Source organism: Bufo bufo, chromosome 7, assembly GCF_905171765.1.
Source record: "Bufo bufo chromosome 7, aBufBuf1.1, whole genome shotgun sequence".
NCBI classification, from domain to species: Eukaryota; Metazoa; Chordata; class Amphibia; order Anura; family Bufonidae; genus Bufo; species Bufo bufo.
Window position 1 is genome coordinate 152,176,124 of NC_053395.1, and position 21,062 is coordinate 152,197,185.

General features: G+C 36.7%; 1 protein-coding gene across 2 annotated transcripts in view; it reads right to left on the bottom strand.

Annotated features, from left to right (window-relative positions):
- Positions 1-17,057, bottom strand: part of SATB2 (SATB homeobox 2) — a 193,752-nt gene extending 176,695 nt beyond the window's left edge. For both annotated transcript variants that reach the window (XM_040440087.1, XM_040440086.1), the window contains exons 1-2: positions 16,446-17,057; positions 15,407-15,628 (exon numbers count right to left, since the gene is read on the bottom strand). In XM_040440087.1, coding sequence (XP_040296021.1) covers positions 15,407-15,628; positions 16,446-16,503 — 280 coding nt within the window. In that variant the 5' untranslated portion in view covers positions 16,504-17,057. The remainder of the gene's footprint in view (positions 1-15,406; positions 15,629-16,445) is intronic.
- Between the last annotated feature and the right edge of the window lie 4,005 nt (positions 17,058-21,062).

The window sequence follows — 21,062 nt, forward strand, 5'->3', positions numbered from 1 at the left end:
TTAAAGGTGTGTGAAATGTGGTTGTACGCGGACAGAATCATAGCACAGGGTGGCGGTGACTAATACTCATCAAAGTGCCAAAATACTGACTGTATGAATGGGTTCTTTAGAGTTACATTGAAACACTAGAAAATGAGGGTCAAATTCTAAAACACAATTAAGATGGGTTGTAACAGTTACAAACCTTGAGAAATCTGTCCTTACCATTAAAAAGTACTAAATAAGAGGGGTTGTCTCTGTTAGGATGTTCTCCGCTAAAGGGGTCGGCCCACTAATAACATTAATAACTTATGGGGATAAATGTATGATCTCCGAAACCCCCACTCATCACGAGAAGAGGAAACCCAAGTCCTACAGTTCAATAATGTGAGGGTCACACACTATCTCTCATTTAATGTCTATGGGACAGATGAGTACCGCACTGGTCATAGGTGAAGGACCCAGTGGTCAGAGCCCCAGTGATGATATATTTATGGATAGGTGATTGATGTTTTTTCACCAGCCTTTTTTTTATAGAAGGGATCCCTCACATGACACCTCTATCAATAGGAGATGGTTTGGTCTACAAAACCTATCTGGAGGACCCAACTACTTGCTCGGGGTCTGAGTAATGGGAATCCATGTGATTAGTGCATTATCAGGAGATCCTTCTAACGACAACCCCTATAATGTGCAAAATATATTCTCTTATTGCCTAACCAGTAATTTCTTGTACAATGAAATTTCTATAAACTGAGTGATTGGTGGTATCGTTACACCAGCCAGTTATCGGAAATGAGTTTTCATATGAACCTTCATTCCAGATAATTATATCAGTATTTGATAATTCGCTAACCCTCCACAATGTACTGCTTGTTGAGACCTCCACTGATCGCTAGAATGGGGAAAAAGAAGCGCTCACATAGCATACTCTGTCTCCTCAATACAGAGAGCGTAATTGAGACAGATGTACGGCAATAGTGATGGACGAACATCATCCGGAACGATTCGCGAACGTGATCGTGCAAACGCGATCAAATGTTCCGCAAGTTCACGGCGGGCCCCATTCACTTTAATGGCAGGCGAACCTGAAAAACCTTCAGGTCATATTTGCAGACACCAAATACTTACTAGAAGTGCACAAATCATCCCACAACATGTACAGGTACATACCAGAGGGGGATCAATGGCAAAAATTCCCACAAAAAATATGTATTTTAATCAGGGGCCATTTTCATTCGTCTTAAAGGGAAACGGTCAAAAATCTGCCCTGCTGGAGCGTAGAAAAATTTTATTTTAGACCACGGGAGTACAGACCCCAAACATTAGGCATTCACTGGACAAAAAACATCAAGTGATTATGTGGCTGGAGGTATATTAGACGGTCATTGGATATCAATTTTACTGCAGGCCAGTGGAGTACAGGCCCCAAACATTAGGCATTCACCGGACAGAAAACATCAAGTGATTATGTGGCTGGAGGTATATTAGACAGTCAATGGATATCAATTTTACTGCAGGCGAGTGGACTACAGGCCCCAAAAATTATTCATTCAACGTACAGAAAAGATCAATTGATAATGTGGCTGGAGGTACATTAGGCGGTCACCGTATAACAATTGTACTGTTGGGCAGTTAGATTACAGGCCCCCAAAAGTATGCATTCACCGGACAGAAAACATCAAGTGATTATGTGGCTGGAGATATATTAGACAGTCATTGGATATCAATTTTACTGCAGGCGAGTGGACTACAGGCCCAAAAAATTATTCATTCACCGTAGAGAAAAGAACAATTGATAATGTAGCTAAGGGTACACTAGACAGTCACCGTATAACAATTTTACTGTTGGCCAGTTAGATTACAGGCCCCAAAAATTATGCATTCACCGTACAGAAAAGTTTAAGTGATTATGTGGCTGGAGGTATATTAGACGGTCAATGGATATCAATTTTACTGCAGGCTGTTGGAGTACAGGCCCCAAACATCTTGGCTTCCAGGCAGAACAGCATGGCAACGTCTCACCTGGCACGTCAAAAAGGGTTCTGGGGAGCTTAAGGGGTGCAGCGGAAGAGGCGGTAGCAGTGGAAAAGGCGGAGTCAGCCGAGAATGAGATGGAGGATGAAGTAGGAGGAGGAGAAGAGGTAGGCCTGAATGCAATCCGTGGCGGTAACACCAAATTCACACGGGTGACAAGGGTTGCATGCTTGACAGCCGTCAGAAGGTTTACCCAGTGGGCAGTAAAAGTTATGTAGCTTCCCTGCCTGTGTTTGCTAGACCACGTGTCTGTGGTCAAATGTATCTTGGCACTGACATTGTGTGCCAGAGATACATTCACTTGCCACTGAACATGGCCATATAGCTCTGGGATGCCCTTCTGGGAGAAATATTTCCTTCCGGGGACCTTCCATTGAATTCTAAAGGCCTCAGAGTAAACCAATTTATATGGCAGTAGTTGGCGGGCTAGCAGTTCCGACGAGCGTGTTATCCAGTGTCATCAACATTTTACGTTCGAACATTTGGGCCACGGAAGGCTGCCTTTTGCCAGATGAATGCGATTTTTATCCCTGGGCGCCGCTCCGTTCTCCGGTTATAGCCTCCGGTATGTTCATAGTTAGGCTCCATCCAGGGGAACCTGTCGCGGTCTCCTTCTCCTATGCTGTAGCGCTGGCCAATCGCAGCGCTCAGCTCATAGCCTGGGGAGCGGCGCCCGGGGATAACAGTAAGTGCAGGGGGATCCCTGGGCGCCGCTCTACACGTCTGTATAGTCAGTTTAGATACTTTATTCTGGTGAAAGGTCCTCTTTAATGGACACTGTGTAATACTTCATTTCTCCTGTGGTGGCACTACAGAGGAACTGAACACTTGCTGTTAGATTCCCACACGGATTACAGCTGATCACTGGGATCCCAGCATGTTCATCAGATTAATTTCACAGTGCTCATTTAACTTTGATTTAAATGGATTGTCCCAAGAAGACAAACTTTTTAACATCATGTTGTGCATAAATGTCATATAGTCACACAGCAAAATCTATGTAGATTGCTGGCATGTAATATAATCAAAAGGCTACAATAAATTAATGCAATCTGAGCTTATTGAAAGGCCCTATTTGTTACAACCAAGTTTCTTTACATGACATATAACCGATCTTATGATGACATTATTGTTAGCAGCTATGCCTTGTTCTCATTATGGTAATGTCGTAATGCAATGTTGTTATTGCAGATGCTCCCTTTTCAAGTGGGACTATCCAAAAGGGATGAACATTTTTCAAATTCTCTGTTCTTGCCTTCAGGATTCTTCATTGGACAGTGTTCTTGCAGATCTGTATAGAATATAACTAGGAATGAGCAAATCGGTTCTAAATTAATAGAATTTCCCGCGAAATCTGGATTCTTGCAAATTCCATACTTAATTGATTGGTCTTGGAATGAATCATTCTAAATGGGGGCCACCATTTTATAGGTCAGAAGAGAAGAAGGCATCTTGTACCAAAAATTGATATTCAACCATTTTTTTATGAAAAAAAAATCTGAGAAATGCAGTATATTATTAACCAGCCACCATACATTTACCCATAGCTATGTACAGTATGGCACTGAGCCCTTGACTTTACTAATGCAGCTTTGGCATTAAAGAGCTTGAAAAGGGGTTGGATACAGTCCTAGTAGACCTTAGAGTGTCATGCATGACTTTTCAGGGCGATTGACACACTTTCAGTTTGTTATGAAATTATTTTGACCCGTATCAAATGTGACAATTAATTTGTGTAAAGTGAATTTCAAGAAATCCAGGCATTTCTAAATATTACCTTCAAAATGCATTTGTATAAAATTTTAAATATATTGTATAGCAGTCCACAACAGGCTATGGCTATCATGTTAGGTATCATTACCACACAGCCACATGAGGCTGTATGTACAGATTTGGGGTCTTGCAAGGTCAGTGTAGAAATTTGAATCTGGAATCTGTGTTAAAGGGAATGTCCTATTGTACATTTATATTTTTAACATATATATATTTTTTTTTTGGTTATGTTATTTTAAAATTCACATTTCAATATCTAAATTTAAACAAAAGCCATAAAATCCTGTAGTTTTCCCACTGGCCACTAAGCCTAATAATTGGCACCCTGCCTTGGTCTATACAGATTACTTTACTATAGTTACCTGCTTATCTGTCATTCTAATCCTGCCTATTATGATATCACCTATAAAACAGGATCCCCCATTCATAATAGGTGATATTGTTTCCTTGGACAATGACCTCTGTACAGATCAGAGGGCATGGCTAGAAAATTATCCTACAGAAATCAATGAGGTCCCCTCCTGACCATTGTGTCTATGGCCCATGGGGCTGCCGTAAAGCAATTTTCTTAATGCTTTCTAAATGCTGTTAAGAACAACTCAGACAAGATGGCAAGCTCTGACAATATTGGACCCCTAGTAAAAAAGGACCCTTAAGTTCCTATATGCAGAGTTGGTGGGCTTTCAGAATCATTTTCTCTGGTGGGCCCAAGGAACTTTAGTCCGACGCTGTATGGAGATATTTTCCTTAGAAGTAATGACATGAAACTCTCCATGTGCCAATGTATGCTGCCCCTTATGGTGCTGTATTATGGCCTATATCCTTCCCAAGAAGCAGTGACCTCATGAAACATGGCATTATTTTTGTCACATAAGATCTACATTGAATCCAACACAAAAAAATGTCATGCCTTTTTATAAGATCAGAGGCAGGTATAGATAGGGCTCCATGTACTTCTAAAGTCATGTCATACAATGGTTTGGATCCCTTATTATAAGAATGTTATGCACTTGTTAACAGAGCTTTTGATATATTACCATTGTTTTAAGTGTTTGCTTTTTATGCAAGTAAGCAGTCTGTTCGCTGTTATCCATGACTATTGTGCCAACAAGAACATCATATGAAATTATATCCATTTCATATTTAAAGGGGTTTGTCCATCTCAGACATTGATGGCATATCGCTAGGATTCAACATCAATGTCAGATACATGTGAAGTCTATGGAATATGTCCAAAAACTACAAGCTGACTTGAACACTCTGAGTGATTGGGCATCAACTTGGAAAATGAGGATCAATGTGTATAAATGTAAAGTTATGCATCTTGGTAGTAATAATCTCCGTGCTTCATATGTCCTAGGGGATGTAACACCAGGAGAGTCCCTTATAGAGAAGGATTTGAGTGTTCTTGTGGGTGGTAGATTAAATAACAGCATACAATGTCAATCAGCTGCTTCTAAGGCCACCAGGATATTGTCATGCATTAGACGAGGCATGGACTCGTGGGGCAGGGATGTAATATTACCACTTTACAAAGTGTTGTTATGGACTTCTCTGGAATATGCAGTTCAGTTCTGGGCACCAGTCCATAGAAAGGATGCACTGCAGCTGTAAAAAGTACAGAGGAGAGCGACTAAACTGATAAGGGGAATGGAGGGTCTTAGTTATGAAGAAAGATTAAAAGAATTACATTTATTTAGTCTTGAGAAGAGACATCTAAGGGGGATATGATTACCCTATACAAATATATAATTGGGCCATACAAAAAATATGGTGAAAAACTGTTCCATCTAAAATGCCCTCAAAAGAAAAAGTTCAGTCCACAGAAGTGTCAAAGCTTCTTTACTGTAAGATCTGTGGTAATGCTTATGTGTAAAATGTGTAGAAATCTGGGTCTCACTCCCTTTTCTAAAACTCTCCTATTCCTTGGTTGAACTTATGTCTTTTTTCAACTGTGTAACTACATAACTTTGTGTGTGTCTTACCTCTAGGACCTGCTCCTTTCTCCCGAACGGACCCCCAAAGTTAAGGAAATCACATTGTGCATGCCCAATGTGCTCTCCATTCAAAACAGAGGAATCGTGCAGGGTTATTTTCGGAAGCCCCAAAGCGGTGAATGAAGAGCACTCCATGCATGCATTGCCACCTCTCATCGCTATTGGAATGTTGAAATTAGCCGAGCCTGCACTTGGCTATTTTGGTAACTCCCTTAGCGGTGAAGCCGTGCTTGCGCAGCACACTCTCCTTCATTTTGTGGGGCCCGTTCTGAAGGTAGGAGTGGGACCCAGTGATGGGACCCACACCTGACATTGATGACATATCCCAGTGATATGCCATTAGTGTTTGAGATGGGAATATCCCCTTAACACTGATTTGTTTTTTCCACATTTGTTTTTCAGGGTATGATGAAACTCTGTTGGAATCAGCTGAATGTTCTCACTGTCACTATACATTTTACATTTAGCACCTGGGGCCAATCGCTCTCATTATTAAAAACCCTTTTCAGGATTTTCTAAAGAAAATAATATACATTTCTGTGGACGACAATAATATTTCTGTTATGTGTATGTGCAAATCCTGAACAAATGTTTTTATAGCACGCAAATGTTTAACAAGTTTTACATTTTTCCAGTAGCACAAAGAAACTGAAAAGTATTCAACAGATATTTAACTCTGTACTGCAGAACCCGCAGCTCAACAAGGGGGAAAAGAAAAATCACAATATCTGCAAATGATTTTTATTTACAATCGAGTGCGGGTAAAGATAAAAGAAGGCAATTACTCCCTGTGGATTTACAAGTTCTAATCAACAGTTTCATAAATAGGCATTTGCAGTCATCAATCATCCGCCTTCATGCTGAAATATTATGGAGTAAATTACTAGCCGAAAGACCTTGCCAATTCAAGTAAGCGAATATTACCCAGTAGGGATATAAAGCTGTCAGCACCAAAGCACTTTTGATTTTACTAAATACTGCCTGGTTATTAGGACAATTTAACCTGTCCACTGCCAACAGGCTGCATAATGCTCAGTTCCTTCAGCTGCCAGTAGATTTAAGCAGCTCGGGATTTTGTAAAATTAATCTACTTGAATTTTCACTTATACATTTACACAGAAAGCACAGAAAGAAAAGTGTATAATGTGATGTGGAAAAATGAGCTTCGAGAAGTGTTCTTTATGAATAGTGAATTAACTGCTTGCATTTTTATCTTCTTTTTATAAGAGGAACTAGAAATAGATACATAAAGGTAATAAAAAGAATAGGAAGTATACGTTTAAGAATAATAAACAGTACAAATGAGAAACTTTGCACTTGAAAAAAATACAAGTGCACCACAACAAAGCAAGTGTGTTTCGGCCTACAAATGGTGTGGCCCCTTCCAAGGACTGAATATTCCCATAGAACTACTGAAAATAATATATCTAGAGTAAAAGAATCAATATATGGCAATCAAAGGAGTAACCTGTGTCTACATAATTTTTTTTTGCATATAACTTCATATTTTTTATATGGTGTTATGCACAGTCCTATTGAAATGCATTCCAACCATATCCTGAAATCAAGCAAGGCTTAACCCTTCTTTGGCCAGGCAAGTGTAATAACAAACTGCAGGGGATTAATAACAGTATAGTTAAAATGATTCAGTTGCAAAACTTCTGAAAATTCTATATATGACTATGAGCAATTCTTTTAGTCATCAAATAAATCACAGCCATTAACATAAAATGTTGTCACGAGGAAGGAGGACTTACAAAATTGCGTGTCACGTGTAAACCCTTTAACTCTTTATTACTACATCAATCCAGTAGCGGACTACTTAACATTGCATTTAGGGGTAAAGGAAGTGCTTGTATGTGAATCCCAAAATCCCATATTACAAGGATGGGTCTTTAAATTTTCATTTTCCTGAATCAAATCGCTTAATGGGGTCATTTGTAAAGAAAATAGATATTTAAAATGTGTAATAGAATTTATAAAAAGGGGGATATAACTTGCAAATGTATGGTCCTGGTCATGTGGTCTAATACTTAGTAACCAGGCATGTGTGGTCTTCTTCTGAAGTTATGGATGGGACAATGTGTGACCTCGATATTCAGGGACTCTTCCTACAATACATTTGTAAAATGAGACCTGTGACCACCGTTTGTGATCACTATGTGGTCATGATCACTATGGCATTCTAAGATACATGACAAGCAGGTTATGGTGGATTATGGTGGATCAAAAGATCCCATTTACATATGTGGGACTCTTCAAACTGATGTTAAAATGAACATCAATTTGTATCAGGTCAATTAGACTCATTTGTTTTTCACCAGAGCATCTTTATCACTAAGCTAAATAGTATACACTTTTCACAGGTTTACAATCTGTTTTACAACCAGTTACCATTGACATTGCTACTGCTAAATATGATGAATTCATTTTGTCCAAATATCATATTTAGGCTACGGTGTGTTCGCATCTGCACAGTTTTGAAGGAACAAATGTATCCCTATGGACTCTATTGACTATAATGGGATCCGTCAGGTTTCCATCAGAGAGCCCTGCTTTTTACGAGACAAAAGTGACCCAAGTGCAGAGGTAAACCTAGCCTTAGTGTTCACTTTAGCATTTTATTTTACTGCTGCATTTGTCTTTTTACTGCTATTGATCCAAAGCTATTGGAAATTGGTATTGCATCAGTTCTTTTGATGTGGTTCTGATTTCAGGACCCAAAGACATGGTATGGCTGAACCCATGTGGGAAATGTTTTCAAATTCTGAATTTACCAAAATGAAGAAATAAAACAATTCAATTTTTTCTTCTTTTATAAATCACATATAAAAAAAAAAAACATAATACGGCAGTGGGCCAAGCCTTAATGGAACTTATTTGTAGAATTGGTATTTGGATAAAAATGAAAAGTGAAGTATTGACGGTAAGTGCCAACAATTTGTCCAAAATGCAAAGCATAAAACATTAAAATATGCAAATTAAAATAAAACAATATGGCTAAACCCTATTCTTACAATGTGATGTATTTTTCTTTTTTTCAATGCTCGTGAGCTTATGTAAGCAGATTCATGTCTTTGTGCAAACATGTCAAAGCACAAACTTACCGTGGCCCATTGGTAATCACAGCATGGAAACCGCGTTTTTTCTACATTTCTCTCCAAACATAAATCTACAACTAGTTATCATGGTGTTTAAACAGTTCTATCTATATACCCGCCCCTAACATGTTAACACTACGTTCTAAAATCATAATCATCTTGGCCAAGTCTTATTCCAATTTTTCTTTCACAGATGAACACATCCAAATAATGAATGTTTAAATTGTCCTTGAAGCAAAGTCTGTTCACCATATTATGCGATACGCATGTCAGAATATGTACACAGCTTTTCTGCACTTCCCAGTAGGATATTTCTCACATAGCTTTTATATCTGACACTTATCCACTACGTATCTTTATATGGTGACACATTAAAAGGCATATAACTACATCACTACTTGTCCTTGTATCTATGCATGAGTACTACACAATACTGGTCCATTTTCCAATATCCCTTTATGATAAAAAGTAACATCTCAAATGGCAGGATTATAAAAATTGACCTATAAATACATTAGATGCCCTTAAAGCTATATGTTTATGAACAGAGGTGTGTATATTCTGACATACTCCAGTGCTCATAAGCCTGGCATGAGTTGTAACAGTTGCTAGGCCACATGTCTATGCCCATCTTCCTGGTACCAATGTTCTTTATAAAACTGCCCAATGTGAAGATGTGGTGCTCGAGTAAAAGACCACAGATATGAACAATGGTATTGTTTGCCACTTGACTGCCAATATCACACGAATTGTCAAAGTGCCCATGAGTGGACATGTCTCACAACTTTGGATAAAAGTCATAACTAGACTTAGCTTTCATCTAGCATGGAGAACGTCATGAGTAGCAGTCAGTGCCCGAATACAGTTAGTATATCCTTCACATATGTCCAGCGATCCAACTGAGTTTTCCTTTGGCATGGTGCAGAAAATGCTGGAGGGAAACTGAAGCTAGAACTGAACTCATAGTTTTCCACCGATCATGCATATTCATTCAGTGCATCACTTATGATGGTGGATGTCAAATAGCGCCGGACTGAAAAATGCTGCATAGTACACTTTTCCGCTTGGTACTATCACTCTATAGACACCGGACATGTGCATCAAGTGGACATACACATACTGGCTCCACAAAACAGAAACTTACTTATGTGCACCCAGCCTAATATGACTACTATTGTATAGCATTGCACCTATTTTACCAGAATCTTGCTACCCAAAACCCATCTGACATAAAAGCAGAATATATTGTCTGTACTCAACAATAAAATCCAGAACACATGTTCGGACAATCTCAATTTTCTAAATATGAGTGTGCACTCAAGTATAGCACCATCAACATTTTTTTAGATACCCAAAAATGTACAATGTTCATTTATTTTCCCTCTCAGCCTCAAACTTTCTACTATGGATGTCTATGAAGACATACTTTCCATTCTTAACAATTGTCATGTTGTTTCTTCATGAAATCTAGCAATGTGTAGGGCCAGTGGCACTTTAAAGAGTCATTTTCTTGTAAATCTGGCCTAAGTATAAATAAAATGTATGAAAAATGATTTAGAATTGGAAACGGATATATGCTATGGCCAAATCCTAATCAGAGTTTGCAGCTCCTAGTTCTGTGCCACAATTATATTGGACACGCATATAAGAGGCACATGTGATATTCATATACGCGGTCTTTAGGGATGTGGAATTTAGATCTAGAGTCATTTAAAAATATATCTGGATGCATTTTCCTCCGCCTGATATACATATTGCATGCTATAAGCAAAGTATTATATCAATTGATTAAATATAGTTAATTGATGGGCCCTAAAAAACTGAATTAAAGACCTTTGATGCAGCATTCAATGCACTTATTGCATCTGAAATATGCAACCTTGACAACGAAAAATAAATTTTAATTACTATATGTCTTTATAAAATGAAAATAAACACCAATTAAGTAAAGTCAATAGACCTACACAAAGTATGGGGAAATTGTAAAAGTTATCCTGGATGATTTTCAATAATGATCAAGATGATGGACATAATGCACGCTCAATAACACATACATATACTGTCCATGTGTATTCAAATCTATATGTAAATGTGCGCCCAGTTGCATCTTTAGCTGTATATCAGAGTATGTAACCTGATATTAACAATGTTAAAATATCTGGATAAAAAAAATCATAAAATGACAATAATAGCACAAAATTAAATAAATAACTGCCTATGAGTATAGCCTCAAAATTCAATATCAAAAGTTATACTTTAATATTATTTTTTTTTAAAAATACTTCAGCAAAGAGCTGTTAACTGGATTTGATGTAAAACTTTGTCTCAATTTACTTAACAGCTTTAGCTAAAGAATAGTTTAATGAACTTTAAATCTGTATGAAGCACTAGAAGTCTGGCTGGAGGCCCGTGCTCAGATCCCAGTGTCATCTCCTTGTGACCTTGGACAAATCACTTCACCAACTATTGAAAGTATGTAACATTACAAGCCTGATCAGGCAACTGATATCTGAAAGTCCTCACTTTGTTAAGTAAGATTGGGTGTAAACATTAGATTGACTCGCCATGCATTCACTATACACCTACACACAGAGTGAGCAGAATTTACACATCATAAAATTCCAGTCTAAAGGAATTGAAGCCTATTGTTGCATTGAATGATACAGATGAAAAAAAAATCTAGAAAAAATGTCTGTATTACCTCAATGTCCTTAACTCGCGACTGGAAATCCCAGTAACAGAAAGGCCAAAAATTTAGAAATTGCAGTGGAATTTGCAAGAAGTTTGGGTTTTGGAGCGTTTACCAAAAAAATCATTAGCTCTCATTGTCTTGAAGGCTTAAACTTCTCCGACAAGACAAATTGTTTAGTGTTTACAGGCTAAGCAGTCAACTTTTAATTCAGGAAAAGATTTATCATTGGCTAACCAGCAGTGTTTTCCTAGACAGACCATAGTTATCCCATAAACACAAAGGGAGAATTTAGGATATACATCAGCTTTAGGTTCGAAGCACAGTGCGTATTCAGTAGGCAGTGAGCCTCACAGAGCCGTCTGTCTCTGTCTGGTAGTTTATAATCATGTCCAGGTTGTGGCTGAACTTTTGTTAAAAAAAGAAATCTGAACATACCACTAGACCGTCTAGCAAAAATGGGTTGAAACCTAACACATGTATTGGAGCAGTGAGTAACAATATTATAACTTATGTTCTGATTGGGCACGCCAACCCAATACTAAACTCTGGCACAAAATATCATCATTTCAGGCACAATCCTATGTAACTACCTGATGGGAATCCCATTGCTATGCGCTGAGGTGAGAAAAGGACCATAATTCAAACCGAGGGTCAACCAGTTATGATGTATTCTTATGTAACTGTATATGAAGATTTGTGAGAGGTAATCAAGAGGGGCTCATATCTACTGGCCATTCTGAACAATTAAACTATCCACATCATTGAAAGTTACTAAAATAATGGAATGTCATAAAAAGTTGGACCTGATATTTAGATGAAGATTCAACTATATCCATAATCTTGGGTTCATTTTCAGAGGCTATTAAAGGCTATAAATTCGTAAAAGTGGATAATACAAATGTACCGTATATTATATTGCCAAAATATTAATCGCATACTTAATACTCTATTTCCCCAAATTTGAGTTTAAGAATGAATTTTCCACTAACGCAATAGTTTAAAAATATAATAAAAGTCAAATTACAAAAAAAGGTATTCATATTTCCATTAGCAACATAGCAAAATATGGACATGTAGAGCATAACACACGGGCAACTAATATGCGTGATATGCAAAATACACCACGACAGATCCCACAATAGCATGAAGCCCACTGATAATCATTAGAAAATGGAAATTGAATGAAAATTCTTTTGGCTACTTCCACTAAAAGCTTTTGGTCCGAAATCAAACAAGTAAATCAATTAACAAATAACAGCATTAAAATATCAAAGATGTCCTTCCCTAACTGCTTTAGGATTGAGTATCCTTCACACATAATTAAATATGTATTTCTGTCCACAAATCCAGCTATACGTCTGCTGGAAAATTAACGAAATATCGGAGATGGCAAGTGAAATAACAAAACAATTACTATACGGTCGTTGTGCAACACAAAGGCTATTTAGACGTAATGATACTTTTCCACCGTGTAATATGGAAATTTGAGCTGTGGTATCTCAAAAAGTGCACGTTAATAATTGAAAGAAATGTGGTCAAGTGACAAAGGGCCTATCCCAGCAGGAGAAGTGTAAGGCCATTCTATCTACAGGGAATGTGTGAACATCTTCGTGGAAGGGAACGGACTGGGCATTCAACCTACTCCTGCTTATCAGGAGGCATATATAGGACCATATTATACAAAACCAAATATATTAAGGTAATGAACATGTTCAGTACAGACGACTTAACAAACTAGGTATGATGGAAAATTAAAATGTTTCACCCACCATAATAAAAAAAAACATATATGGAATATATGGACTTCAACACGATTATCTACATGGAGTAGACGCATAGGTGAAAGGGCTGACCTGCAGGAAAACTCTCGTTATGTGGATATGTATATACTGCCATATTGACTATTGCTATAATAACACTTTCATTATTACACTTTGACGCTGAGATCCTAAATCCCCAAAATTCTCAAAAGGTATTCCAGGAGAAATGGACGCCTCCACCAAAACCTCTACCTCACAGACACTTATTTTCAGTGACCCTAAAAACTGGTTTCTGGACAGAAGTCTAACTTTTCCTGCATTAACTGTTTCCTTGCTGCGGCTGCAAGAAGTAGATTGCACAGCAGGATTCCAGTCTTTGCACAGAGCAGCACTAGCTCAGAAGCACAAAGTGTGGTCTGTCTGCAGATCTGTGACGTTAATTAGAAAACTAAACACTATCGGCCAGACAAATCTATACATGATTTTCAAATGATTAAAGGGCAACGGTCAGAGCAAGCACAAGGGGTCATTCGTATTAGCAATGCCACATGGCACAATCCAGGACGTCTGCAAAGCAGGCAATGGACTGAGTCTGAGCAGTATTAACCTAAATATCACGTCCTCTGGCACCAGAGATATTTACACACCTCCTGCTCATTTTCAAGGCGGCATTTGGGGTTCTATGTGTTAAGTGAGCTCTGTTTAAGAGTATTAGTGAAACTGATGACAAATCCCCAATGGCTACAGCACTAACAGATAACTACTTTTGGTGGAATTTCTACCGAGCTGTTTACAATACATTGTGCAACTCTATATAAATCTGCATTCAAATATATATATATTAAAACGTATATCAAACAGCCCATCTATACTACTTTATTCATTTACCATAAAATAAAAAAATATTGAGTTGTACAATCATGATTGTAAAAGTAAAATAAAATTAAAAAAATGCCATCATATAATAAAAGGCAAAAGGCCTCCAAACCTATGGACCTTAAATTTTTTTTACAGTTTCACATTTGCCTCAAAGCTAACTAAAAGCTATGACAGTTAGAGCAAGTTCCATCTAATGCATAAAATATGTTTGTAGGCACTGTGAGACATTAACACAGACACCTAAAGCTCTTATAGCCTGCAATATTTTTACCTATCCATGTATTATAAAAAGTTTATAGATTTTTTTACAACAGCTCTGCATTGATAGATAGATAGATAGATAGATAGATAGGTAGATATACAGAGGGACAGACAGAGAGAAATTTGATCAATAGACACAAGACAGATAAATAGATAGATAGATAGATAGATAGATAGATAGATAGATAGATAGATAGATATTAGATAAGTAGATATACAGAGGGACAGACAGAGAGAAAATAGATCAATAGACACAAGACAGATAGATAGATCATTTTAATAGATAATAGAAATTTATGTTCTGCAAATTTTTTAAAATTACTTCTGAACGCCTTAACTAAATTAAGCAGTAAAATATTTGCACTATTTAAAATTGTAACATCATTGCACATACTAAATTATTTCATAAGTACCAAAATACAAAAAGTCTCATAACGAGATTATCATTTTGTGCAAATGTGTGTGTAAAAACCAAAGAGTCGTTTACCTCGCAGTAAATGGTGTCAACTGCAGCCTGAGAGCATGAGCGGAGAATGCTAAGCATATGTTGTCACAACGTAAATGAAACCTAGAATTCCAACCTGAGGGTGCTCCTGCATTATACACAAGTCTAAGCTTCTGGAGGGAGCACAGGTAAGTTGGGTAAGCAGGAAAAAAAATGGCTGCAAACTGTCGAGGAATAACTCAAAGCATTTACATCACAGTGACATAGAGCTGCCAACAACTCAAAGTGGCACCGTGCCTGCAACATGCCAACCCTTGGGTCACCCCACTCTACATTTACAACAAAGAACAAGTTGAAACTTACTTCCTGTAATGCAACACCAAAGACAAAAAAAAAACCATAGTCAACATGAACCTTGACTCTCGCTGCCATCATATTATTACCACTTTGTTGTGTATACATTAAAAGTGCTGCTTCATTACCTCCCACAGATTTGGTGAGTGAGCCGTTAGGTCGTCCCCTGGCTCCTAATGGACTCCCGTTCTGCTCCAATCTGGCCACTTTGATTGGAGGAGGACTTTTAGCATCTGGACTGTTGCTTCTCCGGTCTGGACTGTCCCTTAAGCTGGGACTTTCACTTCTCATGTCCATGCTGTTCTGGTTCGGAGACAAGGCTCTGCCTGGCAGGTCGCAGTAATACGGATCTACGTGTGGAGGGGATGATAAAGAAATTAAGGACATGGAAAACGTTTTTTTTTTATCATATGCTCTGTGAGCGCTTTAGATGTAACAGTAGCACATAATATTGTTTTTGTTATTTTTTTGTTTATTAACTAATTTGAACTAATTATATAAGCAAATTTCTATAAAAAGTATTCTCATATCCTATTTTTGTTCATTATAAAAATCATGTATGTATATATGTATATACAATATCCAAATGGACATATAGAATATATATATATAGCGAGATAGATAGATATTGCAAACACAAGCATACACATATACCTATAGTATCTCTGTATATATGTGTGTGTGTGTATATATATATATATATATATATATATATAGTAACACTGCTTAATATATGCATATTTCTATACACACACACACACACACACACACACACACACACATACACATACACACACACACACACACACATATACATGGTTGACTTACAATTAGACTCCTGAATGACAATAAGTAAACCTGTCCAAGAAGTTTTCTTCACACTGTGTGACATGCAGGTTTCTGTGGCATGCACAAGACAACTTGAAGTTATAGAAAAGGAGCTGCCATAAACTTTAAGAGCTTTGAAGCAGTAAAAATGTATATTATTTATACCTACACAGGGATGGCTTGCTTCATTGCCCTGCAGTAACCTTGTGTGTACAAGGAGGGGGCTTCCCAGTGACAATGCCTATTCTTAACTTCAAATTCATACAAAAGCAACATAAATAATGGCGTCTGATTCATCAGAAAATGTCATAAGGCAGACACTGGCAGATATGTACTTACTGCTTAAAGCCTGTCTGTAGGTTGCCTGGGATGGGCTGAAGCTCTGCCCATGGATCATAAGTAATGACTCCAGGTTTATAACTTTGTCGTCACTTTTTATTTTTTTCGTCTTTTCTTCCCTTTTGGTTCTCTTCTCTGAAAGGCTTTTCTTTTACCGTCGTTATCCTCTTCCTTACTGTCTTCTGCAATACGATAGGTTGGTGATCAGGGAAGAGAGGTCGTCGAGATCCCCACAATCTTCCTGTTTTGTGTGTGGAGAGGTAAAGGGGTCTGATTCAGAAAAAAAAAAAAAAAAAAAAAAAAGCTCTTCACACTTTGGACAAGATGCAGTTCAATGTATTAAGATCTGGCAGAATGACACAATTCACTTTAAGAGCCCCTTCAGATGGCTGCAAAGGGGGGGGAGAAAAAACTTGATATGACAGACCCAATCTCTCTCTCGTCTGCCAGCAACACAAAGTGACTGGCACAAGACACACAGAGACAGCGCTGATTATTAGTTAAGTTCGAGTCAAGTCCTTTTGGGGCTGTCCTAGGTTTCCTTATTTCAGCTTTTTTTTTCCTGTGTCTCTTTCTTTCTTACACACCCCCATCCAGGCTTGATCTCATGCATGCGAGCATGTATGCAGCTATTAAAAAAGAGAGGAATTGAGACAGAGGATCTGATTCAGATATGGGGAGGGGAGGATCAGTACACAGGAAGAAAAAAACACACACACAGATCTACAGGAGGAGGGAGAGCCACAGAGAAAAGGGAAGAACAAGAAAGAAACCTGCTCTGGATTGCTGCTGGGGAAGACGTCTTTATCCCAGTCCTGTATTTTCTTCTTTATTTCTAGGAGAGGGGGATTCTGGAGCGTGGTGGCTGGATATGAAGGCTAATATAGAGGAAGCATGGATGAGATGAGCGCACGCTGAATATGCTGATCATGTTGTTTCTCTGTCTACGCTCGATCACTGTGTGAAGGTTTGGCATTTATTATGGGTAATAGAGGAGCATATGATCCGTTTCATTAAAATGCTCAGCCCTTTTCATATGGGGCCGGCATGAAAACCGGAAATACGAACAGGCATGGACTGTCTGGTAAATACTACGCCACAGCCGTGGAGCGATATTTTATGATTATGTGAAATTTTTGTTTGTGTATTGCTTGCAAAACTATATGTGTTAGTGCATATTGTAGATGTCTCATGTACGGAAATTTCATACAATTTTTTGTGTTACTACGCAAAATGTAGGGATAGTAAATATCCCGTTTATGGTCATTTTTATAAGGGTATGGCCACACAGTTTTGGAAGTCAAAATGTTTATGGTCATTTCTATAAGGGTATGGCCACACGGTTTTGGAAGTCGAAATCATAAAAGTAGAGAAAGTATAAAGGACGGATACTTTTTTTTTATTTTATCTTTTTTTTAAAATTTTTATCTCAATTCACTCCTGGTTTTGGCTTTCAAAACTGCATCAGGAAACCTGACTGTGTGGCCGTACCCCAAGAGGTAAGATTGACCTGTGAATATTACCCAGGGCACTACATGCAATTATCATTATACCCAGTCCTTATCCCCTGTAACTGAATTGCAGGTCCCAGAAGAATTAATGGATAAGTTACAGGAGTCCTTATTGTGTCAGGTTACATTTGTTTTTTTAATTTACTAAGTTAATTATATTCCGGGCCTGTCATCTGTTATCTACGCTGCTATATTTAGAAAGAACAGAAGCTATGGCAAAAGAGATGTACAGGACACGTCCCTGGCTGGATTAGTTGCTGGCACATTATACAGTTCAAAATATGGAAGCATTGCTAGGCAGTCAGCAGTAGGTAATGCACAATGAATCACTTCACGCATTGTTCCAATGGTGTGCATTTTAATGTTGTATGGTGGCGCCAGAGATCCAGTTACAGTCCAACAGTCACCCATTAGAATTGTTCCATTATTACCCCATTACCAGTTTGATTTCACCTAAATATCTCCATCATTTAGGATGGATATATATATATATATATATATATATATATATACATATATACGCACATGTATGTGTGTCTATATATAATTATACATTTATTACTACACAGAAATGTGCAATTCACAGTATAAAGGTAACATAGTCACTATTCAAATCAGTACGTTAACTACAGTATTATCTATATCCTTACTGTGATCATTAAACAGCCTCACATGAGCCATCAGTAAATTATTAATCTATTAATGCGCTGGACGTGAACTAAAACATGTAAAATATGTATACAAAGAATGTACATTGCTTACCTTATCACTTGAGATGTGTCCCACTTACATAAAGTACATGAAAGGAAAGTTTCTCTAGATATACACACCCCAAATAAGAGGGACTGGTAATAATAATGGACTTCCTGGCTCCCAACAAGTATAAATAATTGTCAGAGTCTCAGAATAAATTGTTGGTGTCTGATTGGTCACAATTATTGTATGTTGTGATTGGGTAGGCTGGCAAAGATAGAGAGATGGACGAATAGATAGATGGATAGATAGTTAAATGGATAGATAGATAGATAGATAGATAGATAGATGATAGATAGATAATTTATGAATAGAAGATAGATAGATAGATTATAAATAGATGATAGATAGATAGATAGATAGATAGATAGATAGAATTGAAATAAATAAATAAATATATATATATATATATATATATATATACATATAGACAGACAAATAAATATAGATAGAAGATGTATATTTTTAATTTTGTAAATTTTTAGAGTATTGGATAGATTTGACAGATAGATATAGATAGATAGCTATAGATACATAGATAGATAGATAGATAGATAGATAGATAGGTAGACATATATAGATGAATAGATAGATAGAATAGAAATATATTATATATATATATATATATATATTCATATAGACAGACAAATAGAATAGATATAGATAGATATATTTCAAATTCTGTAAATTTTAGATTATTGGATAGATTTGACTGATAGATATAGGTAGATAGATATAGATAGATAGTTAGATGGATAGATAGATAGATAGATAGAATTGAAATATATATATATATATATATATATATATATATATATATAAATACTTAGACATATACACAGACAGATATAGATAGAAGATATATTTTAAATTCTGTAAAGTTTAGATTATTGGATAGATTTGACCGATAGATATAGATAGATAGATTAGAAACATTATTTAGTGCAGAATTCCAAATAGCAAACATTTTCCTTGGTATATAAAATGACATATCACATTGACATAATATACCTGTAGAATATAGAAGGGTAAACCGTGTAACTTTCTTTTCTCCGCAGATGTGAAAATCAATAAATATTTCAGTTTCTGCATATTATGTTACAGGTTCCTACCTGCCTTTTTTCAACAGGGTCTCATAAAACTTTTCGAAGCGATCTCTCACTAGCCAGATGCTGGCAGTTTTTGTAAATACATCATAAAGAATAGACTTAGATTGTTAATTTGTTAATATTTTATCAAGTGTAAATATTTTATAATGTTTTTAGGGAAACTACTGGTACTAAATTATTAAGATAGTTGGAGGGACGTTTGAATTATGCATACAATTAAGTATTTGTTATTATAAAATGTGGGATTAACGAGGAGATATGTCCTGCATACAATTAGATGGATGTTATTTACCTGCATAAAATATGTTTGTTTGTTTTTTTTCATTTTTATTCCTCAAGTTTTGCTACTTTTTATCTGTTTATTTACAAAATGAATAAAACTCTCCCATGAACTACAAGTTGTGTCTGATTTTGTTTTCTAATCGTGTAATTTAAAATGATCGATTCAATTTTTTGCATTTGCTATTGTCACCATCACTAGTCCACAACTTTTACATTAAGAAATAACCCTCATCATTAAGAACACATTTTAGATATTTATTCTAGCGACAATTCGCAAATAATAAAAGATAGACAGATAGATATTTGTTAAAGAGTTTAATACTAGTCTAGATTTTTTTTTATGTCTGAGTGAAGGATAGACTGATCTCACAGGAGTATATAGCAGGATTCTGCTGGTTGTAAGTACTATTTCAATGTTTGTAGACAGCAATAAAATGTTTTTACCAAACAAATACCTGTCTGCAGATTTTATTGCTGGTTAAAGAATAATCTTAAAGAGCTTTTTCCTTCATGTGGATTCACATTATCCTTTAACCTTACTTTGAATTTTCCATGGCTTTAATGAAACTATATATATATATATATATATATAAATATATATATAGAGAGAGAGAGAGAGAGAGAGATAGATGATAGATAGATAGATAGATAGATAGATAGAGATACTTTTCTGTTAGTTTTGCTGTCTAATGATTGGGGCACTGAAATACATTGTACATGCCTGACATATTTAATTGCTCACTCTGGGGCTGTTCATACCTTTGTTTAAAATGAAATTTGATGATAAATGAGGTTTTCCTTACTGAGCAGTTTGGACTTTTTTTTTGTGCCCCCCCCCCCCCCCCCCCACTTATATTCCCAGGAGAATTTCGTTTTGACAACATAAAAATATGTGGATCGCTTCTGGCATACATCATTCTTTATTTATGAAAGAAAGATTAATAGACTATCAACATGTGCTG